Genomic DNA, 23,493 nt, shown 5'->3' with positions numbered 1-23,493 from the left:
TATTACCGAACTTCACGAGAGTTCAGTATCAAGGTGTTAATACCAAGTATGCCGCTTGTAAAACGTGCTTGACCGTAATCAAGTACACTAGTGAGTCCGGTACGAGCGGTCTCAAAAGACACACTTGTAAAGCTCATACTGGAAAGAATCAGCCTTTCATTTCTTCGTTTGTCAAGCGAAAAGTACCATCACATGTGAAGACTCAATTGACTAACAAAATTGCTGGCATGTGCAGTCAAGATTTGAGACCGTTTGCAACAGTTGAGGGGAAAAGCTTCATCAGTGTTGCACAGGTCCTGCTCGATATTTGAGGCAAGTATGGAGAGGTGCAAGTAGTAGACATACTGCCGTGTGCACGCACAGTGTCTCGTCATGTTGAAGAGGAGTATGACAGAGTTAAACAACTTGTCATGGAAGAGCTCTGTCAGGTATGTTGCATAAAGCTATTTTGTCAAACAAAAACTTTGTCATTCAGTAGTCTAATCAATAATTATCCTAACAATAGATTTGTTTCATTTTTTTAACTGGTCAATTTTTCAATATTCTGAATGGGTCATGTATTTTATGTAGAAGATATTTGAGGCTGAAAAACAAAATATTTAATTTGTTTTTCTGCAGACTGCAGACCATGCTGTAACAACAGACCTTTGGACAGAGGAAAGGACCAGCACACAGTACATCACCGTCACAGTTCATTACATTCTGGATTGGAAGATAGTGAACCGGATTTTGGCAACAAGGGAGATGGAGGGTGTCAAAACCAGTGACAACATCAGAAGAACCGTGGAGGGAATTCTTCAGGTAGCTCTCTAAATCAGATAACTTTTATTTGCATGGCATATAAAATAAAACTTGTCAGTTAATTCATAAAAATCTGGAAAATTATTAAGAGATGTACTTCAAAAAAGAGCATAGTACAATAAGAGTATTTCACAAAAGAATCACGAGATACTGAAAAAGCATATGAGTAAGCAGTTATTTTAGTAATATATATAATTCTGAAATTATTGAGAGGTTCTCTGTAAAATATATGATTATGTATCATTCTGTTATATGGTGATCTCATGTCTGGGCTTCTATTTACTAAGCTTTTATTATTTGTCTTTGTAAAAAAAATTCCTAACAGGAATTTGGCATCCTAAGAAAGGACACAGTCTTTGTGACAGATAATGGTTCCAACGTAACAGCAGCTTTCAAGGATTATGTCAGAATCTCCTGTGCTGCCCATAATACCAACTTGATCTTAAAACATGTATTTGACCACTTGGATGAAGACAACCCAGTCCACAGTCACGTCATCAAACTCTTTAGGGACACAAAGACTCTCGTCACACACTTCAAAAGAGCAGGGTAAGATACCATAAAATATTGTCTTGTATCTAATTATGAATTCAAATGAAATATTCCCCCCCCCTCCCAAAAAAAAGACCAACAAATTACAATTTGTAATCACTGTAATCTTGACTCTCCTCTTTGAATTTCAGGCTACAAAAAGAGCTGGACCAGTCATTGAAGCAAGCTGTGGAGACGAGGTGGAATACCAGACTCGCAATGCTCCAATCAGTTAATGATGCTCTGAGGTCTGGTAAGCTGCATGAGATCCTGCTCCGTCGAAACGAGCTGCGTTACCTGAACAACATAGATTGTGATCTGCTCGAGGACATCATCAAACTTCTCTGGAACCTTTTAAAGAGGCTACCAGACACCTCTCTGCTGAGCAGACACCAACCCTTCAACTCGTTCTCCCGACCAAGGCAACTCTACTGAGGGGTCTGTCGATCCAGGACGGAGATGGTGTGGTTATGAAAGAGGTAATACACAACATTTGTGATTTAGGTTGTTAAAGTGGGGGTGACTGCAGTTGCTGACAGGAGCTTGGCCGTATCTAATATCAGACAAATAAACACAAGAAAAGTATTGTGTGTTTGATGTTATCCAACAGGCATGTTAATTATTAAATAAATTCATAACTGTTCCGTGAGTAAAATAAAACACATTGCTTGTGTGCCTAAGAACTCATGCTCCATAAAAATGTTGATGTATATATTATCATCATGATATCAAAGCATGTATCATTATGTGATTTCCCTCCTCCCCTAGCTGAAAGTGAAGTTAGTCCAGGCAGTGGAGTTGAAGTTCAAGATCCACCTGTACCATAAGCTAGCCACAGCTTTCTCACCTAGCTTAAGGAGTTTCTTGAAGAAAACTCTCCCTGTTCATGAGTATGAGGAGGTCATCAACAACCTGGCAGCACTCATAGAAACATCAGGGACAGAGGAGGGAGTGACAGGCTGTGTGGAGAAAGCGGGTGACTAACACTACCATGAACAGAGCACAGAGCAATAGTAAATAGCAAAATGACTTACTTTTATTTTGTGGCATACACTCACACACTTAGGTGTGTGCAGTATCTAATAATAGGTCATGTTTTATATAGGTATGACCTGTGATAGACATATAAATAGACTATTTGGATGACAAAGAACTATATTGCAAATGGCAACGTTCTATAATAATTTCTCCTTTTCCTCAAGGTTCACTCCCATCCAGCTCATCCACAAGGACCACAGAAGTGCATAATTTCTTCGCAAGTTGTGTCGTAGAGGAGGAGAGGGAGGAGGAAAGTGGCATTTTGGAACCACGGGGTCGCCAGTTGGTACTTGACTATATGACTGACTCCCACTGGACACGCTTCCAGTCTCTTCTTGACTTCTGGAAAAAGAGGTCAGGTGGGCTAGTGCCAGTTGACAAGAGGTTGCTAGCAATCCCAGCAACGAGTACACCTTCTGAACGTAGTTTCAGTGCAGCTGGAAGAATTATTGAGGAGAGACGTTCCAACCTCACTCCAGAGAATGTTGATGCACTCCTTTTTCTGCATAGCAACATATAAGGTTCTTGGAGGCATCCAAAAATGTGTTTAACGTTTAACGTTTGTTCTGATACCAAGTTGTTTTCATATCTAGCTTTTTGAGCCATTTATGTATGTTATCTAAATTGTGAATGTTATGCCGTTATGCACTTTATTGTTAATTAAGCATAAATCTTTTTTTTTAGTTTCAGCAATGTGAAAATAAAAGTAACTTTGTATTTCAAAGGAAACAATAAATTTGCAAAAGGCAACATTATACATTTTTGTTTATTCAACGAAACACAATATATGATCAGTCTCTTCCACATAATGCAGCCACTGCCATCTAGCAAACCAAGCCGGTGCCACAGAACCTGAGAACGTTTCATTACCACAACGCTGTGCAGCATATTTAAAACTGGATGTTGGCTGGAAGGGCTTGTCTAATCCAATCACGCTAGTGTCATGGTTTAGTTTTGATTCAGCTTTTGTTGCCATTGGTATTTGGTTTTTCCACCTTGTTTTAGTTAGGGTTTGACTTTATTTATTGTTTTTAGTTTCTCCATCCCCTCACTTCAGCCTTCCCTTCCACTGCAGTTAGTCACACCTGCCAGCCACTAATTAGCCAGACTCACTTCACCTGCCAGCCTCCCTACTTAAGGCTCACTCTGCCTGTCACTCCTTTGCCGGTCCGTCATCTTTCCACACCTCTCCATGCCAGTTCCCGTTTGCCTTGGAAGCTTTGTTTCACTCCTGTTGTTAAGGTTAGTCCTGCCAGTCACTCTAAAGACTATTCGTTCACTGTTTGCTCCTGGAGAGGTTCTGCTCTGTGTCCTGGTGTCTCCAGAGTTCTGCTAACCTGACTAGCCGCCCTGGAGAAACTCAGCTCTGTGCCCTGGTGTCTCTCAAGTTCTGTTAACCTGACTAGCCACTCTGAGAAAGCTCTGCCCGGTGCCAAGCCTCCCAGCTTTGTTTGGACTCTCTCTCCAGGCTGTCAGCTCCTGCCTTCACCTACACCCTTGTACCCGTGTGTTCCTGGATTTCTGGTTACATCACCCACCATCCCATCAAACCTGTCAATAAAACTCCTCAACTTTAGTCCTGTGTGTGTGGTTCTGGGTTCATCAAAGACAAATCCTGACAGTACGGACCGGCCAAAGGATGAACCCAGACACCACATGGGACTTACCTGCAGGGGTTGACACCCCGGAGGTCCGCGCATATCTGGACATGTGCGAACGCCTGAGAAGAGAGAGGTACGCCAAGGCGGCTTCTGTCCAGGATCCTGCGCCTCCGATCAAGGCCGACTCCACTCCCCGGATGTTTTATGTGGGCGTTGTTTCGGCTACCCCGGAGCACGAGAAGAGAAGCCGCTCAGAATCTTGTCGTCTCGGTCGTCGCCTCTATGACTCACAGCTGGTCCCCCGAGTAAAGCTCAACGCTCCACCTATCCGAGCCCCACACATCGAGGAGGAACAGCTGTGGAGTTTCTATTATGGTGACCGGGATGACCTTCTTCCCCATGGGTCTGCTGCTGCTTCCAAAGCAGCCTCTGCTACGCCATCTGGCTCCTCCCGGCGCAGACGCCGGCGTGTAAGGGTCTCAGAGGGAGCTCTTCTGCCTCCGTCCGAGGCCATCGAGGATGTTGTTCTGCTTCAGTCCAAGGCCGCCGAGGAAGCCTGTAGCCCGGCGGCGCTCTCCGAAGCCTGTAGCCCGGCGGCGCTCTCAGAAGCCTGTAGCCCGGCGGCGCCCTCCGAAGCCTGTAGCCCGGCGGCGCTCTCCGAAGCCTGTAGCCCGGCGGCGCTCTCCGAAGCCTGTAGCCCGGCGGCGCTCTCCGAAGCCTGTAGCCCGGCGGCGCTCTCCGAAGCCTGTAGCCCGGCGGCGTCCGAGGTAGCCGGGGAGATGGTTCCGCCTCCACCCAAAAGCTCCGCTCTGCCGGCCGCCGAAAGCTCCGCTCTGCCGGCCGCCGAAAGCTCCGCTCTGCCGGCCGACAAGAAAATAGATCCGCCGGCCGATGAGCCTCAGCCCGAGGTCTCCGAGGGAGCCGCTCTGCCTCAGCCCGAGGCCTCCGAGGGAGCCGCTCTGCCTCAGCCCGAGGCCTCCGAGGGAGCCGCTCTGCCTCAGCCCGAGGTCTCCGAGGGAGCCGCTCTGCCTCAGCCCGAGGTCTCCGAGGGAGCCGCTCTGCCTCAGGCCGAGGTCTCCGAGGGAGCCGCTCTGCCTCAGGCCGAGGCCTCCGAGGGAGCAGTTTTGCCTCATGCCGAGGCCTCCGAGGGAGCCGCACTGCCTCAGGCCGAGGCCGCCGAGGGAGTAGTTTCGCCTCAGGTCGAGGCCTCCGAGGGAGCAGTTTCGCCTCAGGCCGAGGCCTCCGAGGGAGCAGTTTCGCCTCAGGCCGAGGCCTCCGAGGGAGCAGTTTCGCCTCAGGCCGAGGCCTCCGAGGGAGCAGTTTCGCCTCAGGCCGAGGCCTCCGAGGGAGCAGTTTCGCCTCAGGCCGAGGCCTCCGAGGGAGCAGTTTCGCCTCAGGCCGAGGCCTCCGAGGGAGCAGTTTCGCCTCAGGCCGAGGCTTTGGTTGGTGCTACTCCTGTTTCTGGTTCATCGTGCCGGGGTCGTCCTCCACGACGCCCGCACCAGACTTTCCTGTTCGGCCGGAGCCGCACACTGCGGACTCCGGGCCGCTCGACTTTGCCTCGTCGGGGCCGTCCACCACGGCGCCCGCTTTTGACTTTTCTGTTCGGCCGGAGCCGCAGACTGCGGACTCCGGGCCGCTCGTCTTTGCCTCGTCGGGGCCGTCCACCACGGCGCCCGCTTTTGACTTTTCTGTTCGGCCGGAGCCGCCGACCGCGGTCTCCGGGCCGCTTGACTTTGCCTCGTCGGGGCCGCCCTCCTCGAGGGTTTAGTCGGGCGATGCTGCTCCGCCGCATGCCTCGTCCAGGACGACCTCCACGAACACTTTTCTTTTTGCTTAGCAGCCGTTTTTGCCTGCGCCCTTAAGGCCAGTGCCTTCTGTTTATTTTGTTAAAGCTCGGCCTTAGTTTAGAGTTATTTAGTATTCCTCAGTTCGGAATTAGTAGGGGGTTCTTCGTTTCCTTAGAGTTCTTAGTCTTTGTTTGCTTTGTTTTCCCTGCTCTGTTTTAGGATTCTAGATTTTGCCTTAGTTTTCTAGGTTTGCTTAGCCTTGTCAGTTTAGCTTTAGCTCTCTGGTTGTCACGATAGTGTACTTGTTCAAGTCCTAGTTTTCTTGTTTTGCTTTTATTTGTAGTTTAGCTTTAGTTTCATTTTCTGCTTTAGTGTTTGTTTTGATTTAATGGTTAGCTTTAGTTTTGTGGTGTTATCCCTGCTCTAGTTTTGCCCTTATTTTCTAGTTCTTGGTTTGATTCTTTATTTTTGTCCTGCGTTCTTAGTTTCCAGCGCTCCTTAGGTTTTAGCGCTCGTTTAGATTTCTGACCCCTGGTCCTGAGCTGTTTCATGCTCCTTAGCTTTGGCTAGTTCGAGCTTCCTTAGTTTGTTTTTGGCCTCCTTGTTCCTCTGTCTTCTAGTATTTAGACTTCTCGGTTTCCCGGCGTGTTAGAACGCCCTCTGTTTTCGGTTCCCCGGCGTGTTAGGACGCCCTCTGTTTTCGGTTCCCCGGCGTGTTAGGACGCCCTCTGTTTTCGGTTCCCCGGCGTGTTAGGACGCCCTCTGTTCTCGGTTCTCCGGCGTGTTAGGACGCCCTCTGTTCTCGGTTCCCCGGCGTGTTAGGACGCCCTCTGTTCTCGGTTCCCCGGCGTGTTAGGACGCCCTCTGTTCTCGGTTCCCCGGCGTGTTAGGACGCCCTCTGTTCTCGGTTCCCCGGCGTGTTAGGACGCCCTCTGTTCTCGGTTCCCCAGCGTGTTAGGACGCCCTCTGTTCTCGGTTCCCCGGCGTGTAAGTGCGCCCTCCGTTCTTGTTCCTAGGCGTTTTAGATGTTCCTGCTCCCTTCACGTCCCGACATTCTCTTCCCTCACGCCCCGGCGGGTTTCCCTTTGGCGTTAAGTACGCCCGTTCCTTCCCTTTGGCGTTAAGTACGCCCGTTCCTTCCCTTTGGCGTTAAGTACGCCCGTTCCTTCCCTTTGGCGTTAAGTACGCCCGTTCCTTCCCTTTGGCGCTGTCGTGCGCCCGTTCCTTCCCTCTGGCGCTGTCGTGCGCCCGTTTCTTGCCTTTGGCGCTGTCGTGCGCCCGTTTCTTGCCTTTGGCGCTGTCGTGCGCCCGTTTCTTGCCTCTGGCGCTGTCGTGCGCCCGTTTCTTGCCTCTGGCGCTGTTGTGCGCCCGTTTCTTGCCTCTGGCGCTGTCGTGCGCCCGTTTCTTGCCTTTGGCGCTGTCGTACGCCCGTTCTTCCCTCTGGCGTTAGCATGTCTGGACTTACCCTTTGACATTAGCGCGCCTACTCCTTCCCTCTGCCGTTAGTACGTCTGGCCTTGCCCGTTTTGCCTTGTGGCAATGTTCGCCCGTCTTGCCTGGTGGCGATGTTTGCCAGTCAGCGTCGGTTAGACGCCCTTTTTTTTGGCCTTTCAGCATCCGCTAGACGTTCTTTGTTTTGCCTACCAGGGGTTGTTAGAAACCCCTTTTAGTCCGCTTTTGTTTTTCCTTTGTTTCGGATCGCCCTGAGTGGGTAGTTTTTTGTTTGATTTTGGCCCACCATCCGTGCCACCCTCCACCCACCCTGCTTTGATCAGTTTGGTTTGACTCTAGCCCGCCATCCATACCACCATCCACCCACCCTGGGTTGGTTGTTGTTTGGCTTGTTAGGCCGTCCGGAGACCGGCCTTGAGGGGGGGGGTAATGTCATGGTTTAGTTTTGATTCAGCTTTTGTTGCCATTGGTATTTGGTTTTTCCACCTTGTTTTAGTTAGGGTTTGACTTTATTTATTGTTTTTAGTTTCTCCATCCCCTCACTTCAGCCTTCCCTTCCACTGCAGTTAGTCACACCTGCCAGCCACTAATTAGCCAGACTCACTTCACCTGCCAGCCTCCCTACTTAAGCCTCACTCTGCCTGTCACTCCTTTGCCGGTCCGTCATCTTTCCACACCTCTCCATGCCAGTTCCCGTTTGCCTTGGAAGCTTTGTTTCACTCCTGTTGTTAAGGTTAGTCCTGCCAGTCACTCTAAAGACTATTCGTTCACTGTTTGCTCCTGGAGAGGTTCTGCTCTGTGTCCTGGTGTCTCCAGAGTTCTGCTAACCTGACTAGCCGCCCTGGAGAAACTCAGCTCTGTGCCCTGGTGTCTCTCAAGTTCTGTTAACCTGACTAGCCACTCTGAGAAAGCTCTGCCCGGTGCCAAGCCTCCCAGCTTTGTTTGGACTCTCTCTCCAGGCTGTCAGCTCCTGCCTTCACCTACACCCTTGTACCCGTGTGTTCCTGGATTTCTGGTTACATCACCCACCATCCCATCAAACCTGTCAATAAAACTCCTCAACTTTAGTCCTGTGTGTGTGGTTCTGGGTTCATCAAAGACAAATCCTGACAGCTAGGTTAGGTTGCGGGTGTAGGGGCTGGACCTGCCGGTACAACAGCCATCAGAGGCGGGCGGACAGTCTCCTCACTCCGGCTGCTCTCTGTTGTTGTGGTTGCGGTATTAGTGTTCTTCTTCAGTGGTGGTGGTTTTCCAAAAAAAATCCTAAATGCGTTTCTGTGCCATATTTCCTCCTCGTTTCTGTCGTTACACTATGTAAATTTATAAGTCTGCTGCCACGAGCGGGATACCTCTTTACTCGGCGACCACTAGCTTGCTTGACGTTGCCATGACAACGTAACTTCTGTGAACTTGTGTTGATTAGGCCTCAAAATAATGAATTGAAAATCCAAATACACGTAATAGTAAAATAAAAAAGTCAAAATCATTTCCCAAAATATTTATAAGAAATTTATAAATTGTGCAAAGTATTTTCAATACATGTTAAAAATCTTCCTCTCACCACTAGGGGGTGCTGCAGCACCCCCAGCACCCCACTTTGGCGGCCATGGAAAGACACCCCCCCTCCCCCTATCAGCTTGAAGACGCTACAGAGGAGTAAAGATAGAGGAGGACTAGATCTGCCTAACTGTTATCATTACTTCTTAGCAAATAGGCTTAAATACATCTCAAAACGATTAAAACATAATCCCTTAGATGAGCCCTAGCTAGACACAGAACAGAAAATATGCAATATCAAGATTTTTGATTTGCCATTTATTAGCTCAAATATAAAATGGCATACATGCTTCAGAAATATCAACATCAGCTCTTCTCTGACAGCATGGTGGGAGTTTCTTAAAATGACAGAGGCATCACTTATCCTGTGCAGCCTTACACCCATCTGGAATAATCCTGATATCCCACAAAAAAACAATATGATAAACTTTCCATACTGGAAAAATAAAAAGGTATTGAATACCTGGAACATTTATTTGAAGAAAATTGGTTATATACAATACCGTATTAATAAAAGTAAATTCTTACAATATCAACAATTTAAATATATAATTCAAAATTAATTTAAGCATATTAAAATGTGGTTTACAAATTCCAATAAATGAGAGCGCTTCCGCAGCTCCTTCACACCAGTGAAGGTGCTGTCAAACGATTAAGAATTTTAATCGGGATTAATCGCATAATGTCGATAGTTAACTCGAGATTAATCGCAAATTAATCGCATATTTTATCCTTTTATTTCTGAAAGTGTAATAGCCTGTTTGGTCATTTTAATATGCAATTTTGCAATAAATGACACTAATAAAATACATGCTTGTACAAAAAATATTTTTATTTTGTTATTTTTCAAGCACTTTTCAGAATTGGAATGAAAACATCCTGGTGCCAAATGTTAAACTGCACTATAATGGCTATAAGACTAATCATGACGCCCTGATGTTTACAGTGTATAAACAAATGTGTAAATAAATACCTGTTTTCATGCCGATATATTTTCTTTGCCTCTTACACAAAGATATACATGGTATTATACATAAACATATAAATTAATAAAAATTGTACATTTCAATAAAAGCGAAGGGGGAGAGATGGTATCTAGAGATAGCTTAGAGAGATATAGAGATCGAGCGCGATAGCAGAGCGCGCTATACTATATATCGATCTCGACTAGAGCTATCGAGAGCGCGCTCGAGAGATCTCTCGATCGCTCTCGATCATCTCTCTCTCTCTCCTCCTCTCTCCTCTCTCTCTCTCTCTCTCTCTCTCTCTCTCTCTCTCTCTCTCTCTCAAAAATATTTTTGCTTGCTGTTTCTATCCATATTCTTAGAGTTTAACCCTGGAAAAAGGTTTTAAATTTCCAGGTCATTCCAGTCTTACACTTTGCTTGCAACTGGGCCAGGAGCTTAGTACCCTGAAAGAGACTGTTTAAACAAACTGATTAGTAACTCCAGGTCCTTCGTTTGGCAACGTAATTCAGCCTTAGTTTGTCAAATACAGAGACAATAAATTAATAAGCATTAAAGTGCGGTTTATGGGTTGGGTTTCTGCAATGTTATCATCATGTTAAAAGGTCATATTCAGAACCAATGTCTGCTCAAAATGGTGATCTGCACCAAGTAATCTACTTTCAGCAGTTATCACCGGTTATTGCACCGTAAACTGCAGAAAATACGTGCAGAGTTGCTCTGTCTGCATTTACTACCGACGGCTCCTATGGCGGAGGGATATTTCAGCTGGATACACTCTAATGTAGTGCAAGCAGGCCTCATAATAACCCCTATTTCGGCACTTATTTTAGAGCCCAAATAAGCGATTTCACTTTCAGAAACCTGCCCAAAAAAACCGCAACCCGTGACTCATGAAATTTACAAGCGCTTTTAGAAAAAAGAAGCCCAAAGTCGCATGTGTCCGAGGGTAAAAGAAACTTCGCGCTCACGCAGCGCGGGTCTGTTTTGCTACAGTTTTCTAGCACTCTTGAAACTACGGAAAGTGCCGAGGGTAAAAGAAACACAGTCCGGAAAGTGCGGCGGGGGGAAAAACATTAGGGAACGGTGTGTGTGTTTTGACGCGCGATTAACGGCGACAAAAAAATTGTCGGTGTTAAAATAGATTTACGTTAACGCCGTTAATAACGCGTTTAACTGACAGCACTAATATATATATATATATATATATATATATATATATATATATATATATATATATATATATATATATATAGCTAGCAGTGGCTGTATTTTTTTTTTTTACTTTTATTTTAGCCTTTAATGAATTCATCCTCTGTTGCTTTGGAATTACTTTTAGATTAGTCAATCTAATATCAGATTACCTGTTTTTTTTCATTACTAATTTAGTATGCAATTCTGTGTTTTTGCCACTGTCACGCCAAAATTTCCCAATTGTTGGACAAAGAAGATTAGGAAATAGGTGTAATAGTTCTACATTTAATAATTACTGAGATACAGTAATTAACGGCTAGTTTATTAGACAGACAATATACTGTGGTTAGGCTCAGCCATTTAGATGAAGCACAGAGAAAGGCTTCCACTTCTCTCCATCAACAGAAATCAGTCAAAGTGATCCATACAAATTATCAAAATTCCTTTTGGACACATCAGTTAGGAGATTTATTTAAATCCCAGTAGGATCAGAAACAGAATTCACTGTTTGGATTATAACTCTTTTTTCATAGGAATTCTTACAGAACCCACCCGCATCCAGCCAGAGTCCGCAGTGCTACATAGGAAGAGGGACTTTTTACATTCCATAAATGGAAGAAAACTAAATGAAATATGAAAAGTGATCTTCGAGGCTTTACCTGTGGTGTTCTCTGTAGTTCATAAAGACTTAGTTCCCAGGTCTTGCTGAGGGACTGTACCCCATTTGTCTGCACTGTCTGGGTCATGACTGCAATACTGGAACAGAAAAACAAAGTACAGTGGAAGAGTTAACAGTGGGTTTGGCATTAAAATCAAAAGTGCAAATCAACTTTTAAAAATCTGTTTCATCCTACAGGAGCATATTACTCCGATGACTGATCCCATCAACAATAATACTTTATCCTACTAATAGCGCTCCAGAATCTGCTTGCTGTTTTCCAGCAAGCAAGATTGTTGGCTTGCTTGCAGATGGTAAACAGATGGTACACAATAAGAGCGGACAACTTTGCTGATGTTAGATCATGATAGAATGGTCATATGATGTACACTAACTGAATAGCAGTAGACTTTTTCCATCTCCTCTTAAGGTAGATGTAAAACCAGTGTGCGATTTGCAAAAAAAAAACCAGAGGGGGGGATAATTTCAATTGTTTTATAAATGAACATAACAACAAGGTTATGTGACCTGCATGCTGTCTGGCTCGAGACAGCATGTAACCTGTCCTGGGCGGGAGGGTGGCAAAATCGGCTGCTGCTGCTGCTTCTTGTCTTGTGACACTGCCTGCAAATCTTCATCATCCACCAAAGTTTGTCCTGTAACATTACCATGGCTGTTTGTCCCGTCATCTACTCTTTACCATTTCTGTTGATTTTTCAAGCCAAAATATGACAAAATACTTTGGTGACGTTCATGCTGCCACACGTTCTCATTCATTACTTGGTTAGCTAGCAGCTGCTCTTTCAGGTAAATAGCTAGATCCAGTAGGTTAGACTATTGTTTTTAAACTTGTGCCATCTACTGTCTGGACTCAGGAGTGGGTATTAGTTTACTTCAACCGCTTCAAGCAGAAAATGTATTAATACTCTTTTAAAACAGACAACAAAAAATTAAATTAACAAATGTGAAGGACACAAGACATGTATTTATATTAGGGCTGTCAAACGATTAAAAATTCTAATTTGAATCGATTAATCACATAATATCGATAGTTAACTCGAGAATAATTGCAAATAATCGCATGTTTTATCCTTTTATTTCTGAAAGTGTAATAGCCTGTTTGGGCATTTTAATATGCTATTTTGCAATAAATGACACTAATAAAATACATGCTTGTACAAAAAACATTTTTATTTTGTTATTTTTCAAGCACTTTTGAGAATTGGAATGAAAACAAACGATTAAAACATAATCCCTTAGATGAGCCCTAGCTAGACACAGAACAGAAAATATGCAATATCAAGATTTTTGATTTATTGCCATTTATTAGCTCAAATATAAAATGGCATACATGCTTCAGAAATATCAACATCAGCTCTTCTCTGACAGCATGGTGGGAGTTTCTTAAAATGACAGAGGCATCACTTATCCTGTGCAGCCTTACACCCATCTGGAATAATCCTGATATCCCACAAAAAAAACAATATGATAAACTTTCCATACTGGAAAAATAAAAAGGTATTGAATACCTGGAACATTTATTTGAAGAAAATTGGTTATATACAATACCGTATTAATAAAAGTAAATTCTTACAATATCAACAATTTAAATATATAATTCAAAATTAATTTAAGCATATTAAAATGTGGTTTACAAATTCCAATAAATGAGAGCGCTTCCGCAGCTCCTTCACACCAGTGAAGGTGCTGTCAAACGATTAAGAATTTTAATCGGGATTAATCGCATAATGTCGATAGTTAACTCGAGATTAATCGCAAATTAATCGCATATTTTATCCTTTCATTTCTGAAAGTGTAATAGCCTGTTTGGGCATTTTAATATGCTATTTTGCAATAAATGACACTAATAAAATACATGCTTGTACAAAAAATATTTTTATTTTGTTATTTTTCAAGCACTTTTGAGAATTGGAATGAAAACATCCTAGTGCCAAATGTTAAACTCTGGACTATAATGGCTAAATGACTAATCATGACACCCTGATGTTTACACAATGTGTAAATAAATTTGTAAATAAATACCTGTTTTCATGCCGATATATTTTTTTTGCCTCTTAAACAAAGCTAGACATGGTATTATGCATAAACATATAAATTAATAAAAATTGTACATTTCAATAAAGTCATAAGTTTTGTTCATTTCTTCACTCGCTCTCTCTCTCACACATCTAATTCTGAGTTTTCACACCAACAACAATAATTTCTTTGAATATTTTTGCTTGCTGTTTCTATCCATATTCATAGAGTTTAAGCATGAAAAAGGTTTTAAATCTCCAGGTCATTCCAGTCTTACACTTTGCATGCAAATGGGCAGGAGCTCAGTACCCTGAATGAAACTGATTAGCAATGGTTTAGTAACTCCAGGTCCTTCGTTTGGCAACGTGATTCAGCCTTAGTTTGTCAAATACAGAGAAAACAAATTAATAAGCATTAAAGTACGGTTTATGGGTTGGGTTTCTGCAATTTTTTCAACGTGTAAAAGCTCATCTTCAGAACCAATGTCTGATAAAATGGTGATCTGCACCATGTAATCTACTTTCAGCAGTTATCACCGGTTATTGCATCGTAAACTGCAGAAAATACATGCAGAGTTGCTCTGTCTGCCTTTACTACCGTCGGCTCCTATGGCGGAGGGATATTTCAGCTGGATACACTCTAATGTAGTGCAGGCAGGTCTCATAATAACCGCTGTTTCGTAACTTATTTTAGAGCCCAAATAAGCGATTTCACTTTCAGAAACGTGCCCAAAAAAAAAAACGCAACCCGTGACTCTTGAAATTTAGAAGCGCTTTTAGAAAAAAGAAGCCCAAAGTCGCATGTGTCCGAGGGTAAAAGAAACCCTTCGGGGCGGGTCTGTTTTGCTACAGTCTCTAGCATAGACATAATATAAGAGTAGACGCGTCGTTGGGCGGGTTCTGCCTATGCTGCGATGCGTCAGAGCGTCCGCCATCTTAAATGTGGCAAATCTGCAGTTACTCAGTCACTTAAACAGTATCAGAGGGACTTTAATCTCTGAATATACTTTGTATTCGTAGTATTTTTTTGTAATATTACAAGTTTATTTTCGTATCCCTTTAGCTTCATTCTCCTGAATGTATTCTCCTAAAGAATAAAAATGTTTAAAATAATCTAACCTGGCCCTATTACTCCAGGAGTGAAATAATTCTGCAAACTGTGTTTATTCTGGAAATGTTCCCCCTTGATTCTCATAATATGATGTTTTTATCATAACATTATCACTTTTGTGTTTGTTTGTTTATTTTTACTTTATTGACCTTGGACTTTTTATCCTCATATTATTAATTTTACCTTTTTAATACTCACCCAAAAGTCTGTTCCTAAAGGTTCATATGTGACACGGTTTTACGAAATAATGAAGACAACAATGTTTAGATTTAAGAAATTGATCCTTATATTCATAACACATACAAAAAAAAAAAAAAAAAAAAAAAAAAAAAAAAAAAAAATATATATATATATATATATATATATATATGTATATATATATATATATATATATATATATATATATATATGTGTGTGTGTGTGTGTGTGTGTGTGTGTATTTATTGCAGCACAGGAATGAGGCATCTTCTCTGATCCACGTTCACAATAACAGAACTCAACTTTTTCTGCCACATACAATATGGCGGTGAGGTTGACGTGCGAACCTGCGCCCTGTGACGCGTCTACGTATATATGTCTGTGGTCTCTAGCACTCTTGAAACTACGGAAAGCGCCGAGGGTAAAAGAAACACAGTCCGGAGAGCGCGGCGGGGGAAAAAACATTAGGGAACAGTGTGTGTGTTTTGACGCGCGGCGACAAAAAAAAAATTGTCGGCGTTAAAATGGGTTTGCGTTAACGCCGACAGCACTAATATATATATATATATATATATATATATATATATATATATATATATATATATATATATATATATATATATAAATAAATATGTGTATATGTATTTATGTATACATATATGTAAATATATGTTTTCGTATATTGTTATTTATATATTTATAAATTTTATACATCTATATTTAAATAAATAAAATGCTAAATATTTCAGCACATTACTGTCTCAGTACTTGACAGTTTTCGAACATAACATAAAAGTTTATGGCATTTGACATTTTAAAAGTTTTAAGCCCCCCCGAACATGAAAAAATCCTCGTTATTCGATGCTGTAGCGCACATATTCCCTATTTACTGGGGGAAAATAGGGAGTACCAATATGGCGGCTGGTGGCTTCAAAGCGACTCGTTTTAACAGCCGGTGATTAGCACTCCAGTGTATAATATAGCTCAGTGGGTCTAACACGTTAGTAACGCGTTAAAACTGAAAATCCATAATATTACCTATTCAGACCAGAGGGGGGGGGGGGGGATATATATCCCCCCCAGGGATAAAACATGAATGACCAGAGGGTGGGAGGAATATGTATCCCATCCAGGGATAAAACATGAATGACCAGAGGGGGGGACGTCACAAACAGAGGGGGAGGGGGGGGGTAAATCCCACCCATCCCCCCCAGCAAATCGCACCCAGTGTAAAACTATTATTTGAGTCAATGTTCCTGCCGTGTGATGTGGTAAAACAGCTGTGGTAAGCTTTGATATGTCTATGGATAACTTCTTTGCAGCCGCTTTACTGGCGTTGGAAAATGCTAGCATGTCTGTAGCTTGCCTAGAGAGGCAAGATGGTGCTGTGACAGTGTGACTGAAAACACAGACCAGGGAAGCATGGAGAGTCATGCGGAACAAGTTAACACTCTAAAAGAAGACGCCATAATATTAAGAGTTACTAAGAATATTAAAGAAATGCTGAACAAAAAAAAGGAGCTGCCACCCTTTAGCCCAAGACCAAACTCTCAGAGAAGTTTAACAACATAGTGCAGAGAATGGGTACTGCACAACAGCGTTGATTTGGAAGACGCGTCGACAAGAAGCTCACCAAGACTGGATAATACGGAGAAAAAAGTACTCTGGACAGTTTTGAGAACCAAAGCAGGCACTAGAACATCAAGATTACGGGTATGAAGGAAGGTACTGAAAAAAAGCAATCCGCTGCCTTGATTTAAGATATGACCAGAATGGAATCAATGACATTTTATGTAGATTTTTCTGATTTTCTTATCATATTACCTTATATTGTTCCGTCATTAAGGGTCCAAGTTGTGTATTTTGTTCTTGCTAGGATCTTTTTTTGTTTATCAGCACAAAACAAATATCAAGTCAGGCATCTAACAGTTACGAAATTTCAGCAATGCACTCTGTACATACAAAATGACAAAGTTGTCTAAGTCACATTTCATATTTGTTATTTTTATTCTTGAATACAGAATAAAGAAATAATGTATTTTAAATGAGTATTTGTAACCTGACTCTCAACAGATGGATTTCGTTCTGCAGAGCGCCACTCATCCACCCGGGATTGTTTGGAGCGATATGTGTGCCTTTTAATTGAGCGTGCAGGAATCAATCCAAGGGCGCTGTGAGACAACACGCACGCCCAAAACCGGTCTGGCGTGCGGTCAACTCTGAAAAACTCTTCTCAACCCACTGTCCTCGCGCTCAGTTCCATCTCTGCTCGTGCACTCGACCTGCTCCTTCCTCGCTCAACATCATCTGTGCGCTCGGCGCTCGCTCAGCTGTTTCTGAGCTCGCAACTTCAAAAACTGTCCACTCCAGCAGCCAATTACAGACAGGTTTTTTTCCATCCAATCAGCGAGCGGGCCAGAGAAAGAACTGATAAAGTGGCACAGAGTAACAATAACAGAGCGCTCCATAAAGATATTATTAATCAGAAAAATAAAACGATATGTTCTGATTGTTTCACAGCGGTTACATCCAGCAGGTAAACACGCCCATAGCAGCACACCTCAGCTCCCCGCAGCCCCACCCCCGGTTTCTCAGTTTCAGTCTGAATACGTGCTAAAACTCTTGTTGTGATATTACCGCCAGGATCATCAAAATAATTGATATCAGAATGAATTCTGAACAGTGGAAGGGTCACAAAGGAATTCCACTCTGCCGGTAACACGAGACTCTCAAGGTTTGGACGGCCCTTCTTCCCAGCAGGAGGTCAGCTGTGACCCCTGCTTGCTATAAAAACTTTCCTCCCACAGACAAAGATCCCCACTTCTCCAGACCTCTTCCCCTGACTCCAAGCTGCTGAGACACACACCTCCAAAACCCTCTGAGGACCAGCACTCAAGGAGAGGGGGGAGCCATGTGACTGAAGGCCACCGGGAACCATCGATGGGGCCTGGAAGAGGCCGCGAGCTAAGTCCGAATGAGCCTTTCTGAAACTCAATTCCTCCCTGGCCATAGCTCTCAACTCTCACGCATTGACCGTGTGACACACGCATTTCACTGACTTCACATGCTCACACGCAACACATGGCACTTCACACGCAAACATGGCATTTCTCACGCATAAAAATCACAAAGCCCATCTGGGCTGCGGACCACAAAACTCCGCCTTCTTCTGAGCTGTTTCGGCTTCTTTCACAACTTGTGGCCATCAGTAATTCCTGCTGCAGTTCATGTTAACAGAGCAGCAGGAAGAGTAATCAGAGTTATGAATAATTTTAGTCTTAACCAGTGGTGAAAGTGAGCCAGTGTTATGCTCAAAAGTGCATGCCTGCCGAGATATGCATCCCCTGTCGCGGGAGCGCGCCTCGCTCTGTACAAATGAATATCGACGGAAAACAAATTAAAATACGACCAACGGAGCGACTTGTTCTTATATTAATTATATAAAAACGTTTAAATGTACTTCTAGTGTGAAAAAAACTGTTTGTATTTGGCAGATTCGTTTACAAAAGTACGGGTGTGAAATCCAAAGTTTTTATCCGAGGTACGGCTGATTTATTTGTTGTGGTCTTTTGTTATTCACACAAAACAATAAACCGTGAGAGCCGACGTGAGTTTTGAAACTGAAAAGCTTTTTCTTAAGCGGAAGATCAAACGTGCAGACACACCGTTCATAGACCAGTGGGATGCATTCGTGAGCGTCAGAAAGCTATGGTGCATTCAGGAGCATGGGACATTTCAAACTTACAAGGAAAGAGGCATAAAACGGAATAGAACTTAACTCATACAATAATCTATTTATCCAGAAACAGTGTGGGCTTTCTTACAATACTGAGTGCTCTATAATTGTATTTCTGTTATGTTTTGATTCTGCACATCTGATAGCTTTTTATTCTGAAAATTCTATAATATTACAGCAGCAAATTATCAAAGTTTTTCAAAGCCTGTTTAAAAGCTCCAAATGGGGCTTCAGATCATAGAGCGACAATTGCGCTGTCATTGTTTTACAGGGCAGAATTTGCATTTGCTGACCCTTGTCCTTTAATTACAGATGGATATACAGGAATACAGTCATACAAGTGTCAACTCCTCTGAGATAGCAGGGGATGCGTTTTTTGGCAGCGGGAACCTCTGTGTGCTTTAGTGTTGCTGCTGAGGGGAAAATGTTGACCATAAAGACTTGATGAAACTCAGCCTGATTCACCAATCAGGTTATAGATCTACAATGATAAAAAAAACCATAGATTAATGTGTAACAGTGTAATAATTCGGTCAATAACTTAAAACTACTTAATTTTATTCAGTATTATTTGAACAATTGTGTGTTTTTATGTTTTAGTACCATTAACTGAACAATAAGGTATTAATATGTCTCTTTCTCTTTTTAACAAAAGTAATACATGTCTACTTCAATGTCTGGTGGGATAAAAATGAGATGGAGTTGAGACTCCACCGGCTCTTCCAGGGTCTGGTTAGCCCCGCCCCAAACAAGCCCCGCCCCCAAAATTAGCATAATCTCACTCTTAACTTTTGATAAAAGCTGAGAGGTCTGTCCCTGGCATAGGGAGAAACTGCCAGCCGATTCAAAGATAAGTCTCTCACTTCTGCTTAAAACAGATGCCGAAGTGAAGGAATCCGTCTATGCCAGCTTTGTTCTGCTTTCTTAGCGCACCACAGACGGAGCTGGTTCCAGGCAACGCAGAGCTGAAAAGCCGGCACAGAAGCAACGTCCCCATGCCGAGGAGAGATCTGCTTAAATTGTGACTGCAACCGGGGTCAGAGTCTGCCTGGAGGACCAGGCCTCCAACCCAGACCACGCCGTCAGCTACACGCTGCTGCAAGGCTAACGCTAGCCTGCCAAGAGCCAAGCGCTAGCCGCTAGTCAACAACTTCCCTCCTTCAACGCTCCTCCCGTGAATGGCCAAAACTAGACAAGACTGACACAAAACAAAGGACAGAGGTTTGGGCAGCGGTCTGAGGGTGAAGAAAAAGGTTTATTGGGAAATGTTTGTAAACCGTGGTGTTTAGAACAAAGGGCTAACCGGTAGGTCGCGCTAGCCAAACATGCAATTAGCCTTGCTAACATCCGGTTTCAGACAGTTCAGAAGAAGTTCGTTTTAAAGCATAAAGCGTAACTGTTCTGCGCCGCCATCCCCCGATGGTGTTATGAGCCTTATTCCCGCATCAATATGGTATATTAATGCCGGTTTTCAAGATAATTTTGATAACTATAGATTTTAACCAGGTTAGCGACGATCGCTGCAGCGACCCCTAGCGGCCGGATGTAAAATCGCATAAACAAAGGCAAGCGATTCTGAATTAAATGATTTTACAGGACAAAACAGTCCTCAGAATATTATTTCAACAAATAATGTTTTGTTTGACTTGGGCTTTGCAATGTGAATGGATTGAAATACACGGCAGATGTTTTTTAACTCCATTCCATGTTTTTGTTAATCAGATCTGCAGTGAACCAGGATTCACTGAAGTATTCTGATTATGATCAACCACTTTTGTTTGTGTTTTGCATGTAAATAGTTCCTTAGCTTAGCTTCTTTTTATCTTCATTTTGCTTGGTAGTTTAGTTAGGTTTCACTAGCTTAGTAGAGAGGATTTATTAAATCGAAATATTGTGTTAATTCAGGTAAACAGCATTACATAGTGATGTTCTCTGGATGTTCATTTTATTTCTGTTATTAAATTCTTGAACTTGAAAAGAAGTTGTCACTCTTTTATTCTACGTGTGTGCAGGTTTTGCTGTTAAAAGATCGCTAGTGCTCGAATTCATCCCTTTCAACCGTTGTCTTGATATCAGCGTAAGAGCTGATCATCACCAGACAATACTTAACAGACAGAGAGTTATTTATGAAACATTAAATAACTTTTAACAGTGTATAATTGCACAACACTCTAAAATGAACTGCACCAGTCTGAATCACAATGAAAAGTATTACAGCTCTGTGCGTAAACATAGTGAGGAAATCGTGTCTAGCACCAATTTTACCAGCAGCAGCGAAGGCTGCAGCGGTGTGGGCGTGACATGCGCATCGGTGCTTGTCACTGGTTCAGTCACGGCAGCAGCGCTGTTTCTAAGTGCTGCGCGATCCATAGAAAGACAGACACTCAATTTAATCTCGTGAATAAAACTTTTGGCCAGAATTCTACTTTTCATCTGCTGGCATAAATAATGTAAAGTCAGGAGAGAGAAAGAGACAGATTCTCGCTCGTTGTCTTCTCCCGGATCCGTTGCAATTCTCTCCTCTGTTGCCTCTGATTTCTCACTCTCTCTTTGTTCCTCTCCTCCTTCATCACAAACTTTGACCTTGGATGTCTCACCTACCAGACAGTTTCCCTAATTTCAGCCAAATTAGCATATTTGCAAGAATGATTGAAGCAGAGGCCACAAGCAAGGTGCGCATATACAGCACAATGCGTATATTTCATCTTCAAATGAAGCGTAGAAGATTTGTTCAAAATAAATACATTTTCGGGTGAATACTGTATTGTTCCGTTATGACACCCAAGCACCAGACCAACACATAATTTTAGGACGAAGAGAACGGGACAGCTTTCACAGAGTAATCCGCCAGTCCCCTGAACCACCACTCCTTCCCCCAGAAGCCACACATTTCTTCCAGTATAAACCCAAAACCTAACTTAAAGAAACAATAAGTGTGCAACAGCACTTTAATACGGATCATTACAATACATTTTTATTTCACAATTTTTGATTGTAATTTTTACAAAGGAAATGTTTATTTACACGTCTTTATGGTGTGGGGGGAAAACAACTGTCAGACAGCTGTTACATTTTTCAGCTCGCGCCCCAGCATCACATTTGGGAATCCCTGCTCTGAAGGAAAAGCACAAGTAGAAATTGTATACCTTTTTATTTCCATTGATTCCAAGTTTGTTTGGTGATAAACAGGATTTTGAGGACGATTTTGCCACACAGCAAGAGGCTTTAAAATATTTCTTCTCAGCTCAATTGCAACGCCAGCAAACCATTTATCTCAATCTAAACATGAACTCTGGGGTGAAAAATGAAAGTCTATAACAGAGCTCCATCATACAATGCTAAGAATGTTGGAACCTGACTGACAAAAATATTTTATTTTTCCAGTGAAGTCACAGCCTCAACCAATTTTAACTGCCATAAAGGCGAGAGAAAGGGCGTCAAATCACTAATTGTGATTGTTTTTAACTTTACCTTTCGCCTCAACATTGAGTCATTGAGGTATTTACTGGCAAAGCAACTGACAAGATTCCCCAAGAGTACCAAATCCGTATCTTTTGTCTGACGTTGTCCACCAACCTGAGCGTCAGCGAAGAAAATCTGTGCATAGATGTAGCTGTGACCATGTGACCATGAAGTAGTCACTTACCACAAAAACAAAAAACTGTCGATCTGTAAACAAGAAGTCAATAAAACAACAAGAATTTATGTTTTTCCTTTCTCACTGTAAGCTAATCATTTGTCGATGTCAGCAAACACCATCCGATTAGCTGTAAGCGCAGACTTTGATAAAGTCTTGCTGGCCTGATATACCTGATCCACAAACCAACATTAAACCCAGTTTATGTTGCGCATTCATTCTGATTTCTCAGAGATTGTAAGAGAAACTCGGCTAAAGCTAACTAGCATCCAGCTCCAGATGCTGCTGTGGCCATACTACGGAGCGTTGACTCTTAAGGAGAGCAAAACATGTTTACTATGGGACATGGAAACAGCAGGGAGGCGCAGATTTGCTGTTTTAGCACAGTTTGGAGACCGCAAAGATGGACCGTGAGCTGGTGAACCCGATGTAACCAAGTCGTGAGTATAATGTATCGCTGTGACAAACAAAACAACAACAGAGAGGCTGTCGATACGACATCCGCAGGTCTGCACTGCAGGGTTTACATACAATCTTCTAATTTTAAACGAATGAGAACTAATTTCAGCAATGTGCTTCATCCAGTAATTAAGGTACGAAAGTAGAACTGCTATAATCTGCGAGAAATATTATTTTACACGTACTTACATGTTATGTTTTAAGCACGGCCCCGATGTAGCCAGGCGCGTTGAGGCGAAGGCAATATGGCTGACACGCTAAGAGCGATGCAATCTGGGAAATGAAGGCAAATTATAAACCCTGATTTTTATTTTATTTTTTGTACACAGCTAAAAATATACCTAAAACAAAATTTGCTTTGGGGAAATACTGCATTTAATGTGTAAATCAGACGCTAGGACAAACACTTGCCACCCTTTTGTAAGTCATGTTTTGAGTCAAGTTAAGACAAGTCATTCCTCAGTAGCCTATAGTCCAAAATCGTATTGTGAAATTCCTGAGTAAAGGCCAAAGTAGCTTTGATTTCCAGTTTGCAGAACATCAGTTACTAATTTCAAGAACTTATAAATGTTTCATAAGATCCATCCATCCGTTGTCAAAAATAAGGCATCTAAAACTGTATGTTTGACCAGTTGAAATATCTTTTAAGGTTTATCCAAATAAATTGGAGGTATTTTGAACACTTTTTTTTAAATCCAGATAGCATTTTTATTTCAGATATCTTGAATT

General features: G+C 42.6%; 1 protein-coding gene across 2 annotated transcripts in view; it reads right to left on the bottom strand.

Moving 5' to 3' along the window:
* Positions 1 to 23,051, bottom strand: part of rnf2 (ring finger protein 2) — a 49,461-nt gene extending 26,410 nt beyond the window's left edge. The window contains exons 1-2 of one of the 2 annotated variants that reach the window (XM_036134294.1): positions 22,954 to 23,051; positions 11,589 to 11,685 (exon numbers count right to left, since the gene is read on the bottom strand). In XM_036134294.1, coding sequence (XP_035990187.1) covers positions 11,589 to 11,675 — 87 coding nt within the window. In that variant the 5' untranslated portion in view covers positions 11,676 to 11,685; positions 22,954 to 23,051. Of the gene's footprint in view, positions 1 to 11,588; positions 11,686 to 22,949 lie in introns of both variants that reach the window. The other variant, XM_036134295.1, reaches the window with a different exon arrangement.
* Between the last annotated feature and the right edge of the window lie 442 nt (positions 23,052 to 23,493).

This window comes from Fundulus heteroclitus, unplaced genomic scaffold, assembly GCF_011125445.2.
Source record: "Fundulus heteroclitus isolate FHET01 unplaced genomic scaffold, MU-UCD_Fhet_4.1 scaffold_79, whole genome shotgun sequence".
Taxonomy (NCBI): domain Eukaryota; kingdom Metazoa; phylum Chordata; class Actinopteri; order Cyprinodontiformes; family Fundulidae; genus Fundulus; species Fundulus heteroclitus.
Note: the sequence above shows the minus strand (reverse complement) of the source record. Positions and strands in the feature narration are given on the sequence as shown.